Source organism: Pezoporus flaviventris, unplaced genomic scaffold, assembly GCF_033815535.1.
Source record: "Pezoporus flaviventris isolate CSIRO_AGI_PZ_B2104156 unplaced genomic scaffold, CSIRO_AGI_Pfla_v1 ptg000034l, whole genome shotgun sequence".
Lineage (NCBI taxonomy): Eukaryota > Metazoa > Chordata > Aves > Psittaciformes > Psittacidae > Pezoporus > Pezoporus flaviventris.
In genome coordinates, this window is record NW_026892582.1 from 1,995,370 (window position 1) to 2,013,830 (window position 18,461).

Consider the following 18,461-nt stretch of genomic DNA (forward strand, 5'->3'; position numbering starts at 1 on the left):
GCAAGGGCAGGGCTGGCTCAGGGACCCTCCAGCACATCTTGGGAAGTGCCACTGTTGTGGTTTAACTGCAACCAGCAGCCCAGGCACAAGCAGCTGCTCACACACTGCTGGGATGGGATGGGGGAGAGAACTGGGAGGGTAAAAGAGTAGATTCGTGGGCTGAGATAAAGGCAGTTCAGTGAGTAAAGCAAAAACCACATCGGAGCAACACAAGGAATTCATTCACCACTTCCCATGGCAGGCAGGTGTTCAGCCATGTCTAGGAGAGCAGGGCTCCATCACACGTTGTTACTTACAAACACAAATGCCATCCCTCCCAGTGATCCCTCTCTTCTTACCCCAGTGTTACATGCTGAGTATGACATCATTTAGTATGGAATATGTGTGGGATCAGTTGGGGTCAGCTGATCCAGCCTTGTTCCCCCAATTCCTCATGCTCCCCCAGCTTCCTCACTGGTGGGGTAGGGTGGGAAGCAGGAAAGGCCTTGATGCTCTGCAACCACTGCTCAGCAGTAACAAAACCACTCGTTATCAGTATTACCCTGAAGTCAAAGCACAGCACAGCACTACAGCAGCTACTGAGAACAAAGCTAACTCCATTCCAGCTGAAACCAGGGTGGCCACAGGAAGCCTCTGGGCTGGAGAGCAGCAGGAGTGATGGCTGTGGAGGTGAGGGCCAGGCCAGGGGGTTTCTCCCCTCTCATCTGGCTGGCAGTGACTGCTGGAAGTTGATTATAGGTGCAAAACCATAAGCTCTCAGTGAGCAAAACAGAGGGGTGGCATTGTAAGGGATGGGTCTGGAGGATCAACCCCTGCAGAGAGACACCAGAGTGTGGGATCTGCTTTCTGTACCCCTCTCAGCATTGCCTCTAGCTGCTCCCCTCCCCAGTGCAACAGGCAGCCAAGCTAATCTGTGTGAAACATCCTCACTGGAACTGACAGAAATCTGAGCAATTTCTTGGACTTCCCATCTCCAAAACCTAGGGAGGAGCTGGTGACTTTTGATCCAGCCCAGTGTTTTAAACCAGAACACGAGCAAGGGGGATGGTGCCCCAGTTAGAGAGGCAAAGCTCTACTGAGGGACACAGCCACCTCAAGATCTAGTGGTCTGGCTGTCTTAATAGGAAAGGTAAGAACAGCCATTAAATACTGTTCATTAAATGATGAGCATCCACCAGCACTGTGATCATGAGCTCAGGTCTGAAGTGACTCACCTTGTTCTGATCGCTCCCCATGCAGAGAAAACGGATGTGCAAATATTTTGATCACTTCTTCAGTCCAGTACTGGACAGGATTCCTTGTGCCATGAGCAGCCAGATCTGCTGTGGGCTGCAGCGTGAATTCACCCCATTCTGTGCACTGACTTAATAAAAACATGGGATTCAAACAGCCCAGAGTCACACAAAGAGCTATAATCTAACATGCTGCCTGGCAGGCGAACCCCACAGCTCTTCCTTCCCCCACGTGCACTCTACATCCTCAGCTGAGAGGCTTTAGTGTGTCCTGAGGTGACTTTCCCGTGGGTCTGTGTGTGAATTGAGTCACCAGCAGCAGCGCTTTCAGGGCATGAGCAGAATGTTTCTTAAAAGCACAAATATCTCCCCGTACACAGTCACTTCTCTAGGAATGAAGCAGCTTCATGTACATGGTAAGCTCATAACTGTGCCAAGCAAGAGTAACACAATCTCCCAGGTACCTGAGGGCTGCCAACAGATTTAAAACACAACTTGGAAACCATGAGAATGGACAAAGTCATTTGAAAGTCTTTAAAGAAACAACCTGAGCAGGCAACAGCAGACAATAGGAACCACTAAGGCACATTGAACTGATTCCAAGCCTTCAAAAACATATCCCAGGTGATGCTCACAGGGCCCTTCTTTGCCAACTCAATCAGGTGCATCTTGAGGACAGAAGGAAGCCGTATATTTAATTCGTCACTGTTGAGAAAGGAGTGAGGTCTCAAGGACCCGAATGCATGTACATGTCATAACTGGAGTCATTTAGTATTTTCCTTAGGAGTCATCAAAACATCAGGTTCATGTTTCTCAAAGCCACACTTTGAATATTCATGTTATTTTCAGCACGTGGCTGTGTTTTCTGGCTCAAAATTCCTTTTCCTAACAATAAACCCCTGTGTTAACACAAGCATGCTATTTTGGGTTGTAACTACCCCCCTAGTTCTGACCTTTCAACCTAATCAGAGGCGGAAATGTTCTCAAGGTTTCAAAACTGTCTGCTGTACCAGCGAGCTCAAGCCAAGGTAACTAGAGGCTCTGCTCCTGGATTTCTTCAGGCAAGATTTCTATTAGAGGTGAAGCAAAGGTTAATTCTAAAGTTGCTTCATCCTCACCTCTACATTTGGGTTCACAGTTTTATGGTCTCAACATACCCAACTTGAAGTGAGAAATTGCCCTTGGACAGAAATATCATTTATATAAGAGTAAAATCAGGCCCCAGGGAGAAACCATGCAGAAAACCCCCCAAGTATCAGTTCCCTGAGAAATGCACAGTCTAAATGAGCAGATTCCTTTACACTGGCTCCCTATTGATAAATACAGCAATAGGTAATGCCAAGCCGAGAGTGTCAAGATATTTCAAGACAGATTCTTCCCCCCCGCCCCCTTCCTGCATTAGTACCACTCAGGGCTGATGCCAGCAACACTCGAGCTGCCCAATACTTTCAAGGACTCTATACAGGACCCATATTATAGACATGGAATTTTGGTATCATGCTGTAACCATAATTCTCCTCAGAGTTCAAATCAGCATGGGAATGTCTTGTCTGGACCTCAAAGATGAACAAAAGGAGAAATGCTTCCACGAGCAGCACCAAGGAGCACAGAGCGTGCTTTAGAGATGTCACACCCCATCCTGGAATAAAAGACAATTCAGAAGCTCTTGCTTTTAAGATTCAGAACATGCAGAATAACCCCACAGCTCTCTAAAACATCACTCTCCCCATCTCGTGAAACTACAGCTAAATGGACCTACTTTCAATGGTTCATATCTACGATGCTGGGAAATAACTCACTGCAAAACTACAAAAGCTCTGTGTGAATTCATCTGGGCAGGTTTCACTGCAGTCCACAAAGGCGCAGGCTGCGGTTGTTTGCTGGATTGTAGAAATCTTCAGAGAATACTGGAAAGGATCTTACTATGCTGATCAGATCCACAGGAAAAACGAACATTTAGAGATCATTGCCCACCGAGTTTTACCTGATTTCATATGCTGAGTGCCACACTTGTGAAGTCAATCGCAGATGTGAGGTGCACACAGAGAGGAGCTGAAGGAAGCATCTGCAATACCCCATCATAAAATAACTGCCAGAAAGACACATTCTGCTATTTGAGTTTCCTTCTAACTTAGGAATGGAATTTTAGACAGCAGGAGAAGGTGTCTGATCCAATGGGTTACTCGGGTTCCAGTCCAGCTGCATCAGCGGTGCACTAAAACTACCTGCAGTGTTTCATGATAAGCAAAGAGCCCTTTGTCAGTTTTTGGCCTTATCTAACAAAACTGATTTACCCAGATCCTTTGAAACCTCTCACAAAGTACACACACATCGGGCTATGCTGCATTTCAAACCTCAGAGCTACAAAGACCAGCATTGTGCTGAACTTGTTCCTCAGCACTAACTATGGGTTGCCTCCTGAGCTCAATCAAATAGAACTGTATTCAGAGAAGAAGGACAGCTCAACTTAGACCCTGGACTGACACAAAGGGGCAAAAAAAAAAGTATTTGTACACATAAGCCTCTGAAATTTGCTTAAAGTTCACCATGATTTAGACAAACAGTAAAATGTTACATGATTTTATAATCACTTTTAACATTACAGTGCTGATTAAGGATAAAAACTTAAAACCCCTGAAGTTGCAACATCATTTTTTTTGGCAAATAGTTGCAAAGCAGTGCAAAAATAAGTGCTGATGTGGTTGGAAATACATCATGAGAATCTATCTTCCCCAGAGGCAGTTTAGTTCTTCTCAGTTACATCTTATTCTCAGCATTCCTTGGCATGTTCTTAAAAGCCACGCTCAGAGCAAAGAAGTCTCACACAGTTTAATTTGAGCCTCTTCCTTCTGTCCCCGTTTGCCTTGCAGGGTCTGTGACCATCAGAGAGGAAGAAATGGAGTCACTGATGTTGTAGAGCTCAAAGACAGAAACTGTCTAAACCTCAGTGGAAAATGATTTCATCAAATTGGTGCAATGTCTTCAGGGAATGAGCCCTCTGCCACATTCACTTCCACAGCGGTTTGTAACTCAGAACATGTGTCAAACTGGATAAAGGATTCCCCCCGAATCAGCACCAAATGTTTGTTGTATTAATAACGTGTAAAAAATCATAATAAATCTTATGATGCAAGTTTATTATACTAGAGGTGAGCTTTGGGCCATATTTTAGATCCTCCCTGTTCTTAAGGGCAGTGGCTCAGCACATCTAAACATCCGTGGCCGAGACAAGCATGACGCTGTCACCACCCCTCCGCCCCAGTCACAGGATGGATTACACACAAGCACTTTTCATTTCAAGGTTTCTCTTTGCAAAGCTGGAATTACAGCAGCTGTTTTCTGTGCCAAAGCAGGTAAAAGGAGAATTTATCATCCGTTTAATGGGCTTCAAATGAGAGCAGTCACTTCCAGCTAAAGAAGGGACTGCATTTTAAAACATTCCAGCTATTCCTGCATCATTTTCTTCTCACAAAAGGGCTGATGGCTCCGTGATGTGCTATGTGCAGTTACGTTACATAACTCGACTGAAGAAAGATGCTCTATTAGCAGGTAAATAGAGCTCCTGAGGTATTATATAATAAGGCTGTGATAAATACTTGACACTAAAACTGCTCTCAACTTGAGTTTGAATTCCTGGGGGAAAGTAACATCTTAATGAAAAGTTCCAGCTATTCTTGGCACGAGGACAGTTCTATCTATAGTCATTCTAGTAGAGTATTCTGCATGGCAGAGTGGATTGTGTCAGGAAAAGACAGACCTAATTACCCTGAAAGCATCTGATACACAGATAATGTGGAATTGATGCATACAGAGAAAGATTATCTTCAGTGGCACTGCTTTTCTTTGCCTGCAACCCCGTTCTACTGAGTCCAGAACGCAGCAGGGTGACAGATTGCAATGCCATTTGCATACTACAGATTAAATACGCATTTAAATATTCTGCTTTCTGCAGCTGCCTATCTCATGGCTTGTAAAACACTAGGAAGATGTTATTAAGATCTATCCCTCTGCAAAGGAATAAACAGGTGTTGTCCTTGACCAAGGAAGTACATAAGGAACCGACAGCAGCGTTTGATGTAACTGAAAGGACCATAATGCTCACAGCTTCTCTGCCAGTGTTTTAATGAGATCAGACCATCCACTTCTCAATCTTTACGCAAATCTTACCTACTGAAGAGGTGTCGAAATCTCTGTGCCTTTGAGGTAAAGGCAAGGCAGACAAAGCAGCCTGAGGATCATTCATAGCAGGCCCTGTTCAGGGCACAGTTTTAAAAAGGAAACATGACAAGAGGGCTGCCCTCAGGCCAAACTGACCCGGGGGGGAATCTCCAGCTTCCACCAGGTCACCTCAGTCAGTGCCAAGTTCCGTTGGAACCAATACTGCCCTCGGTAATTCCCAGCACACATTAGTTCCTTGGCTCAGGAGGGCAGCCTGCTTCCTGGTCACCCCTGACGCTGCCTGCCACCTTAAACAATCACACAATCTATTCACCACAAGGAAGTGCAGAGGCTGCTCTGCTCCGTTTGGCCAGCCAGCAGGCCCTGACTGTGAGCGCACACGGTGCACTGTTACCAACAGATGCCAACGCAGCACACTTAAATCCCCAAACAGGAGAGGACAGCCTGTAGCAAAACCTGAGTTTAGAAATCAAAGGAGAGCAAATGAACCATGTTTTTATTCACAGCCCTTATTCAGCAGAAGGAGTTCGGATACAGCACCTTGCACAAGTTCAGTGTGCTGTCAGCATGGCAGCAGTTTTCACTCAGCTCTGTCAGTAGAGGTCACAGCTTTGCTCAGTTTCCACAGCACCAGCTCTGGGGAGCAGGAATTCAAGTTTGTTTTTTTTGACTACAAACAGCTACATTCATTTCAGCAAATGTATACCTGGAATACCTCAGTATGATTTTGGAAGCAAAATCATTCAGTCAAAAAGGCAAAATTACCATAAGAACACTATAAGAAAATTACAAGAGTTATAAAATTTCAAGAATAAAAATCTGTCCTGTCAGATACATACTGCATGTATTTAGCACTTTAGAATTAAAGGTCATTTCCAGGCATTATCATCACCCCACGTCACCACTCCACCCCCTGCATTCAAGTTGATCCCACGCCGGTGTGACCAATTCCTACCGAAGCTTTCATCCTTCACGGCTTTCACCAGCCAGTCCCTCTCGTTCTCCTCACCAGAGTCACTCCCATCACTGGAACCAGCAGCCAGGAGACGAGAATAATTAATTTTCTTCTGCTGTGGCAGTTTAGATTGGACAATCAAGAACAGGAAGAGCCACAGCACCAGGCACACGCAGCACGCCCGGTACAGAACAGCCAGGCCAAAGTGCTCCACCACAAATCCTCCTGCAAAACTGCCCAAGCTTGCTCCTCCACCATGGCAGAGGCCCTGGAGAGCAGCGTGCAGGGACCTCGCCGTGCCCGGCGTGGCTATGTGATCCACGGTCATGCTGACCACCCACCACAAAGCACCGTTACTGAAGGCAGATAAAATCTGGATGAGGAGAACTGACCATGCAGTCCACAAGAAGGAGTAGCACAGAAGCTGCGCTGCCAGGAGGCTGAGGCTGATTGCGACAACTGTGCTGCTTGAGAAAGTCCTCAGCAACTTCCCTTTGAAGAAATAAAGCAACATCTCAGCAAGTAGCCCCACGGCCACAGAGAGCCCCATGTACAGCTCACTGCTGCCTCGGTCCTCCAGCTGCCAGAAGAGGAAGTTGTCCACGGCAGCACCAGCCACGCCGGTGAGGAGCACGGTGCTGGCGTACAGCATCGCCCGGCCATCGCCCCACAGCAGTGTCAGCGCTCTGCCCGTCCTGTTAACGCGCTTGCTTTCCTTGGGAAGGTGGATGGGAAAGAAGACGGTGACAAGCAGTGAGAGCGTTACCAGGAGAGCGTAGCCATAGAAATGGACAGCAAGGCGGGTGATGGAACTGCTCAGGAAGCAATTCAGATGATCCACGACTACAGCAATGCTGCAGGCACCTACAGAGGCACCCAAGTAACTCCAAATCCAGAGCTTGCCATAACCGTCAGTCGCATCCACAAAGTCAAGGAACTCATAGAGACTCTCATCCACTGTCCATTCGAGAGAAGTGGCCAACAGCTCCCAAAGCACCACAGCACCCAGCACCATAAGGAAAATCTGGTACTCTCTGTCCTGAAAGATGTTTTGCGTTGCTTCAAAGCCGGTATCTTGAGAATCTTTCTGGTGGTCTGAAAGGTTTCCAGACACATAAGCATCTCCAGCAGTCGGAAGGGTTGTTTTAAACACGGGGAGCTCGTTACTCTTGGTAGCAGAAAGCCTTTCCTCAGCATTACCAGCAGCACCTCTTGCAGCAGAACCCAGAATGCTCGTTTCCTTCTCGCGTCCACTCGGGGGAGGTCCGCCGGAATCCGGCATTTCTGGCTCGCGTGTCTCCCAGTTAAGTGCTTTCACAGGCGGTGTCCAGCCAGAGACACCACCCAGGTCCCCGTTTGTCTCTGTGCCACCTTCACCACCCCCTCCGCCTTGTTTCTCAAGCACATCTGCCAGGCCAAACAGCCCCCGGGAGGCTGGGGGGCTCACCGCCGCCCTCCCGCTCGCTGTTAAACCGCCTGCAGCCCTTCTCGTCGCTCCTTCTGACACGGCCTTCGCGGTGGGCGCAGCACTCACGCTCTGCACACCGTAGCTGCCGGCGTCCGGACGCGGCCCCCCGGCGGCCGCTCGGTGCCCCGGCTGCCGGGTGTCGTTACAGCGGGCGCCGGCTGCGGCGGGCGGGACGAGCGTGAGCAGCAGCCCGGCCCCCACCGAGCCCAGCGCGGCCCCGGCCACCAGCAGCCGCCGCCTCCCGGCCGCGCGGGGGCAGCGGGCGCAGAGCGGGGCGCACAGCGCTGCCGCCAGGCGCCGCGCCCCGGCCACCAGCCCCACCAGCGCGGCCGGCAGCCCCAGGTGCCGCAGGTACAGCGTCAGGAACGGGGCGGCGCAGGCCCGGCCCGCGCCCTGCAGCGCACGGAACAGCCCGGAGAGCGCCAGGGCTCGGCCGACGTCCCACTGCTGGCTCATGGCGCTGCCGCATGCTCCTCCCGCGGGCACCGCAGCTGCACGGCGCGGCCCCGGCCCCCGCTACCCCCGCACCTGCCACCGCCCGCGGCGCCGCGCCCCAGGCCCGCCCCGTTGCCATGGGACGGGGGGGGGGGCAGCGCCACCTGGCGGCCGCGGGGAAAACAACGCCCCGCTGCGGGCGGGGGCAGGAGTGGCCCGGGGCGGGGCGGGTCCCAGGGGCAGGTGATGTTTGTGCAGCTCCCCGTGCGCAGGGAGAAAGAAAAGCTAAACTCCAGGATGGACTCAGAGCCGAATCCTCCTGCATTGGTCACAAAGCGACAGGAAACGCTTTCCCTATTTCACAGAATAGAATCCCAGACTGGTTTGGGTTGCATTCCACTGGAGCAGCTTGCTCCAAGCCCCTGTGTCCAACCTGCCCTTGAACACTGCCAGGGATGGGGCAGCCACAGCTTCTCTGGGCACCCTGTGCCAGCGCCTCAGCACCCTCACAGGGAAGAGCTTCTGCCTAAGAGCTCATCTCAGTCTCCCCTCTGGCAGGTTAAAGCCATTCCCCTTGGCCTGTCCCTACAGGCCCTTGTAAAGAACTCTTTGGCCATGAAGTCTCTATCTGTGTAACACAGTGTGTAGCCCCAAGGTGGGGGGAAGACATTAGCCATAGAGGGCCAAATGGCACTGATGTCTTTCTGTTCCTACCAGCTTATTCCCCAGCCACACACAAATATAAAAACCAACCAAACTGACAGTTTCTATTGGCTTAATATATTTTTTTTTTTAAATGGCTTTAAAAGGATTGCACCTTCTGACACAGATCACCTCTGACACTATACAAATAACTTATAATCCATCTACATCATTTACAGCTGTACAGAGCAAACTCTGGACACCACAGACCACACTCTAACCCAGCACAGAGTCTCTTGGCTTTGCAAGCAATTGCCTTGTGTGCCAGGGTACATGAACCCCCCCAGTGAAGCCCCGAGGAAGCAGAGATGTGAAGAGCCACTGGTCCTCCCTTGAGCTCTGTGTTACCCTATGCAGCAGCACAGGAGGACAAGCAGGGGTTTCCTGACTTGTTCCTGAGCGTCCTGTTGACATTCAGCTTCCTCCAGGACCGAAGCGCTCACTGCTCAGGTGTGGTGTTGGTGAGGATCAGCCGTGTCTGACTTGTGAGGTGAAGAACAGTACTGAAAAACCGAATGCTGCTGCTGAGATCTTGCAGCCTTGTGACTCCTGGGGAAGAACATTAAGGCCTGAGGACTGTGCTTGGCTCAGCTGGGAGCAAGGGGCTACATCTGCCAGCATTTCGAGGAGCTTCCTTAGGAAACAGTCACGTTGCTGTTGCCCAACAGGACCTTTCAGCTGTTGGTGCTGGTTTATGATTAAATAGCTCCTGGGACGTGGAGGCTTTTCACACTGCTGAATACCCCATCACATGCTGCCAGCTCTAGAGCTGCTATGCCCCCATGAGTGTCAGTGGTTGTTTTGGACCGCATGGTACGTTCAAAGTGAGGGTGGATAAACCTTTAGCTTGGGAACGGGAAGCGATGATGCCTGCTGTGCCAGGTGGTAATGTGGACAGGAGCGGGAGCATGGCAGCCGTGTGCTTGTCGGCAAAGAGAGGGAACAGGGAAATCTGAGGGCTGAGCCCTTTAAAGCCTTGTGCAGATGGCAAGAGATGCAAGAAGAGCTGGCAGATTTCCGTGGGACCCAACCAGCCAGGAGGGCCCAGAGCAGTTCTGCACAAGGGAAGCTGCTCTCTGGTGCCCCAGGCTGCAATACCTGCAGAGGAGCTCCTTGTTCCTGGTGTGACTCCAGAAGCTGAAGTGACTTCCAGAGGTGCAGCTCCCCAGGGCTGGGCAGACCGGGCAGACAGGACAGGGAATGGGTTTGTCCCCAGCCATCAGGGCTAACACAGGGGTGTGCCAGAGCCACCACAGCTGGGTCAGCATCACCCTGTAGCACAGGGACTCCCCGTCAGTGACAGCCATGCATGACTGGGGATAGCTGCTCTGCACATAGGCAAAGCTAAAGGGCATTTTCATTGGGCTGCTGATCCAAGCAAGCACCCCTGAGTGAAGGCAACCCGGGTAATGAGTTATCAGGGAGCTGAGAGAATAGTGCCATAGAGGGAACCCCCCATATCCCCTCTCAATGTGGATTTAGGGAAGACTCCCTGGAGACAGTGCAGAAACCACAGGTCACATTCAGAAAGTCAATAAATACACGCTGTGTTTCTTCTTTGTCAGCCACAGAGTGGAATGCAGTCAGGGTCCTCCTGCACCATCATCCTTCACAGCGGCTTCATCTGAGCCTATCATTGCCCATCCGCAAACCAGGGGAGTGTTTGTACACCGTGGCAGCAGGAAAGGAAAAGAACTGAAGTCTTGCAGGCATCCTGCCCACCCATCAATCCCAGGAGCACTCTTCTACATCTCTTACCCATGCAGCAGACATGGACAGGCTGGGACTGCATGGCAGACTGGGATGCAGAGGTATTGCCGGCTGACCTCACAGAGGAGATCTGCTGCTGCTGCTGGGGTTGTAGGTGGTTGTTGCTGAGACGTCCAACTGGAGGGATGTAACCAGCGCTCATGAGGCTCCAGACCAGATGTGGAGAGGTTGTGTAGCGAAGCCACGGCAAAATCCCAAGTGTACTCAGAGGTTCAGTTCAGACATTGCAGAGCTGCTTCACTGTCTGCTCAATGATGGCTTCTTCAGGCAGATCTATACCCATTGACAGCCTATCCCACAGCACTGCCCAGGCAGCCCAAGCTGTTCATGCCCTGTTCATCACTGCCAAATATTGCACCAGTTCCCATTTCCCAGTTTCATTGTTTATATGGCGCCTTTGAACCAAAAGCAGGTTTTCCATGGGCTCCTATAGAAGCTGCATTAAACACAGGCTCTCCCAGTTGTGGTCAGGCTTACAATGAGCTTTCCCAAATCAGTCAGGGGAACAATTGCTGATTTGCCCAAATACAGCACCCTGTGCCAGAATGAAGAGTGGGCTGTGCAGAGCCCTGCACAACAGGCACTGATTCCCTGCCGGGCTGTGAGACATCACCGTCACAGATGTACTGACAGGGACTGTGTCCCACAGCGCAGGCAGCACCCTCACCCCAGGCTCCCTGAAATGAAGCAGCTCAAAGGTTTTCCTTGTCTTGTGCAAAAGATTAAAACTCAGTTCTCCAGCCTCGCTCTGCCCCTTGGCAGGGGCTCCCAGCTCTGGTCATCGCTGCCATTCAGCAGGGCACAGCCCCATCCACCTCTGCTGTTGCAGCGTTTCACACCATGACCACTGTAAAATCACTGCTGGTGGCCTTTAGTGTGTTTTTGTCTTCCATCTCCTCTGTGATGAGCCAACGTCACATCTCTCACACCAGCTTTTCCTTCATTGAATGACGCCCGCAAATGTGTTGATAGGCAGCAGCAGAGATTTGGGCATGTATTTCACAAGTCCCACATCTTCCTTTTCGTGCAGGTTGTATTTCATTGTCCTTGTCTTTTGCAAGCAGTAGCTGGGCTCTAGGCAAGGAGACACTTCCACGCTGCAACGGCACAAGAGCGCATTTACTGCATGTGCAAATCTGCCCTCTAGAGCCAGAGCCTGATCTCAAACTGAACACCAGGTCCCTCCACTGACTGCTGAGGGAGGATGTGCAGCTGCTTTTATGCTTTGTCAACTGTTTTGACTGGAAAGATGAGCTGATGTGTGTTAGTGTCTGACCAGAAAACCAGAGTCCTTAGCCTGGCTCAGTTCCCTTCTCAGAAATTCACTTCACAGAATGTTCTATGTGGCCCATGGACCCTGAACCACCAGTCTGCTCCCAAGACATTATATGTCACTGCAACTACTACAGGCACATTGATTTCTGCTATTTTCACAAGGCTGAATTCTCTCCCCCTACCTTCATATGCCTGAGACAGCCTGGTGAGGAATGCAGTCAGTGGAGAGAGCATCAGCTCCATGATATAATTCAGAAGACCCAAGATCTCACTTTGTCCCTGGAGGTACCTATCTTTCTACTGTCTTAATGACAGCACCTCACTTAAAACGTAAGAACCATTTCAGTTCTCACAGCATCCCCCAAAATACAACGGAAAGCACCACTTTCCCTGGAGAAGCAATGTATTTGCCCGTGGCTCTTTTGCTGTGTAGGAGGATCAGGATTAGGACTAGATGGGAAACAGCTCTGCTACCCTGGCAGCCCAGCCAGGGTCACGGCAAGGTGCGCAGAGCCTGGCACACGTGGCATTCTCACCTGATCACGTTCCTGTAGGTTCTTCTGCTGTCCTTGTCCAGACACACGGTGAAGGGCCTCTGCTCTGTGCTCCTGATTTTGATATTGCGTGTTTTCAAGCTGTTTGCCACAGCCTGGATTGAGAGAGGAGGAAGAGCCCAGGGAGTTTTTCACTTCCCTTCTCTCGGATGGGTGGTGTATGCACAACGGGTTTGAAAGGGACAAATGACATTTCTCTTTTTTAACCTCAGATGTGACACAAGGTGAATTGCTTTCCTGTAATTACAGCCCAGTCAAACTTTCCAAACTGGCAATGCTTGCACAGGTGGCAAGGTTTGGGATGTCTGATGGGGGCACGGTCCGCTCTCCAGGGCTGTGGTGTATCTTTTCAAGCCACATGAACTGAAGTACCTTGGTGTTCCCAAAAGCCAGGTGAAAACAAGCACAAGTTGGTGCTGGCAAGCTAAAAATACCACCTGAGAGACTGTAGGCTCCAAGGCCCAAATGACCAAGGTACAACAACATTTAATGCCACCTAAACTGCAGCAATACAATTCCCATGGGGCAGCATGTCCTCTGGGGTCTATTTGACCTCTCATGTAAAACACAAAGGAGAGGAGCTCAAGCTTTCAGTCCCATCTCTGGCATATCCAGCTTTATGATGGTTTGAATCAGATTCTTCGAAGTCCCTACTTCTTGTTTATGCTTTGTTCAAGTATTTCTCCAACAGCCTCTATTCTGGTGAGCTCTGTGGGGATGGACACATAGAGTGTGGGGAGGGCACTGCCACTGCAGGTAAGGAGCTAATGGAGTGATCACAAAACTACAGACCCTCTCTTGTACCCAAATGGAGCCACAGTGACGGGGGCTTTATTTCTCCACTTTGTCCCTGGGGTCAAACAAACCCTGCAGCAGCTCAGTCCTTCCGGGTGCCCTGAGACAGGATTCAATGTGGCGCTGACCAGCAGGGATGCCATTGGAGTGCTGGCTCCAAAATCTAGACTTTTCCATGGAAAGTAATGGCAAAACACTCTCTGAGCAGGGTGACCCCAAAGCCTTCTCCTCCCAGGAGACTGTTTCCGCTTCCACCCTTGTTGTAAGGGATTCCCATGTGTTTTCTGTCCCCCCAAGGGCCATGAGCGTCCACAGCTACTTACTGAGAACGATCGTCCTGACAAGTTGTTGATCCGAACAATTTCAGTGATGGTCACATTCAGACACACCAGGTCTGCAACAGAAGCAGTGTGTTAGCCTTAGGCATGGAATGATCTCAGCTCAGCTTTGAGTGGGGCGGTTGCCAGATCCCACGTTTGAGTGCACTGCCAGAGGTCCATGGGATACACAGGACAGCAGAAAAGGAGGATTCTAGTAAGCTCCACAGGCTAAAGGTTTGCATGGGATCATGCTCAGGGTGGAAACCTCAGGGTTTCTGCTAAGGGCAAGGTGAAAGAGGAAGGCTGCAGCAAGAGGAGATGCTGCCAAGCCCAGATTATGGTTCTGATGAACTGAACCCCACATTACAGGGAGTCCCAGGCACATCATTCATGAGGAGCTACGCAACCACAGACTGTGGTGACACTGACACGTGCCCGTCACTGATTCACCCGTCACAGCCCAGGCACAACTGGCACTAAGAACCACGGTCAGATTTACTCTGTCAAGCACCAGAAAACTCAGCAAACTGTCTTCACAAGGTTCCAAGCAGGAAGAACCCACCTTCAGCCTCTTCAGCAGGGATGGCTTTCATCACCAGACCTGTGGAGCGCAGGGACATAGCGAGCTCCTTCACCCGCTCACTCAGCACAACCTGCAGGCAAGGCTCTGTTAGCTCACCCCGGCAGAGAGGGTGCAGGTTTTCCCACATGCAAGGTTCACCATGAGCTCTCCGTCCTTTCCCGGAGTGCAATTCCAGAGGAAAGGAGGGACAGAGCACTCCTCCCAGGAGATCTGTGCCATGCTGGGTACCCCTGTGAGCAGGGACATTTTGGGCTGCTGAGAGCCCCACTTACCTTCTTGTATGTTACTGTGAGATCTAAGCCAGGGCCATCCAGGGTCGTCTTCTTCTTGGTCGTGCTTGACTCTGCAAGGAAGGAATGGGATTGAGGTTTCGCTCATCCCACCTGTCTATGGTCAGCAGAGGGGTCCTCCCATGGGAAAAGTCACCCCCTCTGTCACACAGCAGTTCTGCTCTGGCACAGTGGCCCTTCTCTCCTTGCCTATGGAATGAGGCTCTGTGCACTCAACAGGTCCAGCCAGATGGACTCACTCAAAGGTCTATGCCCATTAGCAATGGCGAACATCCATTGGATCAGACAGCAGGGTGCATGGGCTGAATGTGCCCTCTGTAATGGTCCAGTCTTCAAGCACCCTTATCACTGGCAACTCAAGGAAGCTGCATGTCTAATAGGGAAAACATCTGGCAAAAGGGATGGCTGTAAAGCCCTGCTTGTTTCCTCAACAGAAACATGGTGCTGGTCCAGATTTAGAGGGTCCTGGAGCCAGGCAAAGGCACAGCTCGACTGCTGCAGGCTGAGGGACAGGGCGAGCTGGAGCTGGGCAGGACCCCGCACAGGGTGGCAGCCTCAGGGCTCAGCTCAGGGGACACACACACACCTCTGTGGGAGATGCTGTCCTGGCCCTGGGTGCGCAGCTCCGTGAGGAACACGTCCTCGGCTGGCTCCTGCGCCGGGTCGTTGAAGAAAACCTGGAAAAGAGGCAACCTCCATGAGCAGCTCGTCCCTGGGCACCCACTGGGTGTCACTGCACACACACGAGTCCCTTCCCAGCCACCCACCACCGGGCACAGGGAGCCGCTTCCAGGCCTGCCTGCAGGTGCTGGCTGAGCTTCAAGGCGCGTAATTTCTAACTGATGCGCTTGAAACCAACCGCTCTCTTCAGAGCTGGTCGTTATTTCCTTCTAATAGGCTTGTTTTGAGCAAAATGTGAACATGGACAGAGGGATTGATGCACCCTCAGCAAGTTTGCCGATGACACCAAGCTGTGTGGGTCGGTTGATACGCTGGAGGGAAGGAATGGGATCCAGAGGGACCTGGACACGCTTGAGACATGGGACAATGCCAACCTCATGAAGTTCAACCGTGCAAGGTCCTACATGTGGGTCGGGGCAATCCCAGGCACAGCTACAGGTTGGGCAGAGAAGAGATTCAGAGCAGCCCTGCAGAGAAGGATTTGGGGGTGTTGGTCGATGAGAAAATGAACATGAGCCGGCTTCAGTGTGCGCTCACAGCCCAGAAAGCAACCGTATCCTGGGCTGCATCAAAAGGAGGATGACCAGCAGGTTGAAGGAGGTGATCCTGCCCCTCTACTCTGCTCTCATGAGACCTCTTGCATCACTGTGTGCAGTTCTGATGTCCTCAAAGAGGATATGGAGCTGTTGGAGCAAGTCCAGAGGAGGCCATGAGGATGACCAGGAGGCTGGGCACCTCCCGTAAGGAGACAGGCTGAGGAAGTTGGGGCTGTTCAGCCTGGAGAAGAGAAGCTGCTTGGAGACCTCAGAGCAGCTTCCAGTGTCTGAAGAGGGCCTATAGGGATGCTGGAGAGGGACTCTTCATTAGGGACTGCAGTGACAGGACAAGGGGTGATGGGTTCAAACTGAAACAGGGGAAGTTCAGGTTAGATCTAAGGCAGAAGCTCTTCCCTGTGAGGGTGCTGAGGCACTGGCACAGGGCCCCTAGAGAAGCTGTGGCTGCCCCATCCCTGGTGGTGTTCAAGGCCAGGTTGGACAAAGCCTTGGGTGACATGGTTTAGTGGGAGGCATCGCTGCCTGTGGCAGGGGGTTGGGACTGGATGATCTTAAGGTCCTTTCTAACCCAAACTGATTCTATGATCCTATGAGGTATTGAAGAACCTCTCCTAAGCCTACATCCAGCTCCTGTGGGACTTGACCCTCAGTTCCAGGAAAACTCTCTTCAGCTAAAGAACTGTGGTCTTAACCAAAAAAGGCAGCCTAGGCCCAGTGATTCCAGATGAAGCAGCATCACATCGTGTGCGACAACAGGGTAGGTTGGGCACCTCTATCTGAAAACCTCATCTGGAGTCAGTTCCTCTTCCCCTGCTTGAGTCACCCAGCCTCTCACTTGCTTTTGATTTTTGTCTAGGAGGAGAAATGAGTGAAATAAAAATTCACCGAAAAACCCCCAGTCCCCAACCACACGAGCTGCAGACCTGGTGGTCCAAGGGTTTACAAGCTCTGTTGTTAGATCAAGTCCTGGTAATGCTGTCCTAGTAGTTACCAAAGTCCTTGAGCTCTTTGCAAGCCACATACCAGCTTGCTCATGCAATGGCTGCTCCTTTGCCACAGGTTACCACATTGGCTACGTGTAGACTAAAAGGAGGTACGTGCATTAGTACCACCCTGAGCTTCGAAGGGGGAGAACTGCTGGGGGAGCAGAGGGAACTGATGTTACGTGTACAAATGCAGTAGTTGTTTGCTCTCATATCAAGGGCCAGGTCTCACTCTGAAGCCATTTCACAGACAAGCTGGCAGAAAAAGTGGTGTTTCAGAAAGCCCTGCAAGGGCCCTGCAAGGCACAGGGAGGTTTTGGCAAAGCCACTGAGAAAACTCCTGTTTCCTCCCAGCATCCAAAGCAGCACAAGGAACCAGAGCTGAGCAATCCCCAGTTCAGCAGAGCAGGAAATTTGGGCCCTTACATTTCAGGGCTCACTTTGCTGACCTGCATGATCCTGAAACGGTCTTCCCAGGATCACCGATTCTGTCTGAGCCTGTACATTGATTCTGTACGTGATGTACATGGGCTACATGTTGCTAGATCTGGGAGCCAGGCAAGGAGGGGACAGGTTAAGGAGCAGGAGATCCAGGCTCGTGCTCTAAGCCACCAGACCCCGCTGACTTGGCACAGCTCTGCTAGCAGTGGGGCTCTACAAGCCCTGCAGGACCCCTGAAGGCACAAGAGGTGGCACCCACCTTCACAGAGTAGACCTGGAAGCAGACGGGCTGGATGCCCATGCGAACGTAGTAAGCGATCACATCAGTGATGAACAGATCAGTCACAAGATGCTTGCTCGGTGAGGAAGGCTGGGGGGGACAAATCACATCATGGATCAGGCACAGTAATCTCAAAAACTCTGCCACAAACCCTCACGCCTGCTTTGGTAAATGATGAGCAAGGAGCTGCTGTGCCAGAAGTAGTCAGAGCAAATGGGAGCAGCGAAGGCTTGCACCCACCTACCTGCCCTTTCTGGAGGCTATCGGTGGTGGTTCAGACTGCTGGGAAATGAGAACTGGGGGATTTCAGCAAATGCCTCATTTACATTTTCTTTCTTGAAATCTGCCATTTCCTGTCCCTTGGCCAAAAAACCCACCAGTGGGTCTTACGGGCTGGGGCAATGCAGCCACATGCACCTCTCTGCGGCAGGGCCCTGGTGGAGGGAGCAAGCCCTTGCCTTGGGGCACAGAGGAGCTGCAGGGTACAAGCTCATCCTAAGGGATGGCAGATGTGCTTGGGGAGTGGGCTGGGCTGGGGAGGTGGGCAGGTTTCCCTCGTACCATGGTGGCCAGCTTGGGAATCATGTGGCACAGAGTGTTGATGTTGCTCTCGTACCACGGGTCGGCTCTGCCCAGGTACCCAGCCACCTCGCAGAGCTCCTCCTGGCCGGAGGCAGCGTGGTCCTGTGGGAGAAACACAGAGCTCAGAGTATGAGCATGGCTCAGAACACCAGGAGACGCAGAGCAGGCAGAGGGAGCTGGGGCATGAGCAACTCCCACATCCCTCCCCCTTCCCTGCTTGGTCCAGAGAAGGCAACAAAACATTGCTTGCAGCACTCAGCAGGTGCTCAAGAACAACACCTAAGTGAAGAATGAAAAGAGAAATACTTTTATAATGGGTGTTTGTCAGAACTCACAGCCTGCTCTGGGCCAGCTTAAAATACTGTGTAAAGTGCAACTGTTT

General features: G+C 51.3%; 3 protein-coding genes across 7 annotated transcripts in view; all 3 read right to left on the reverse strand.

The window, feature by feature from the left end:
* MYH10 (myosin heavy chain 10) overlaps positions 1 to 18,461 on the reverse strand; it is a 273,556-nt gene that overhangs the window by 168,774 nt on the left and 86,321 nt on the right. The gene's annotated exons all lie outside the window — the stretch shown is intronic.
* MFSD6L (major facilitator superfamily domain containing 6 like) lies at positions 5,873 to 8,315 on the reverse strand. The gene has a single exon (XM_061461942.1). It carries the CDS (start codon positions 8,288 to 8,290, stop codon positions 6,281 to 6,283), a length of 2,010 nt encoding a protein of 669 aa, XP_061317926.1. The 5' UTR covers positions 8,291 to 8,315; the 3' UTR covers positions 5,873 to 6,280.
* Positions 11,414 to 18,461, reverse strand: part of PIK3R6 (phosphoinositide-3-kinase regulatory subunit 6) — a 32,626-nt gene continuing 25,578 nt past the window's right edge. For both annotated transcript variants that reach the window (XM_061461944.1, XM_061461943.1), the window contains exons 13-20: positions 18,059 to 18,181; positions 17,477 to 17,587; positions 15,145 to 15,235; positions 14,541 to 14,611; positions 14,248 to 14,338; positions 13,689 to 13,759; positions 12,553 to 12,665; positions 11,414 to 11,838 (exon numbers count right to left, since the gene is read on the reverse strand). In XM_061461944.1, coding sequence (XP_061317928.1) covers positions 11,682 to 11,838; positions 12,553 to 12,665; positions 13,689 to 13,759; positions 14,248 to 14,338; positions 14,541 to 14,611; positions 15,145 to 15,235; positions 17,477 to 17,587; positions 18,059 to 18,181 — 828 coding nt within the window. In that variant the 3' untranslated portion in view covers positions 11,414 to 11,681. The remainder of the gene's footprint in view (positions 11,839 to 12,552; positions 12,666 to 13,688; positions 13,760 to 14,247; positions 14,339 to 14,540; positions 14,612 to 15,144; positions 15,236 to 17,476; positions 17,588 to 18,058; positions 18,182 to 18,461) is intronic.

Coding starts and splice junctions, on each gene's coding strand:
- MFSD6L (XM_061461942.1), bottom strand. CDS start 8,290: ATGAGCCAGCAGTGGGACGTCGGCCGAGCCCTGGCGCTCTCCGGGCTG.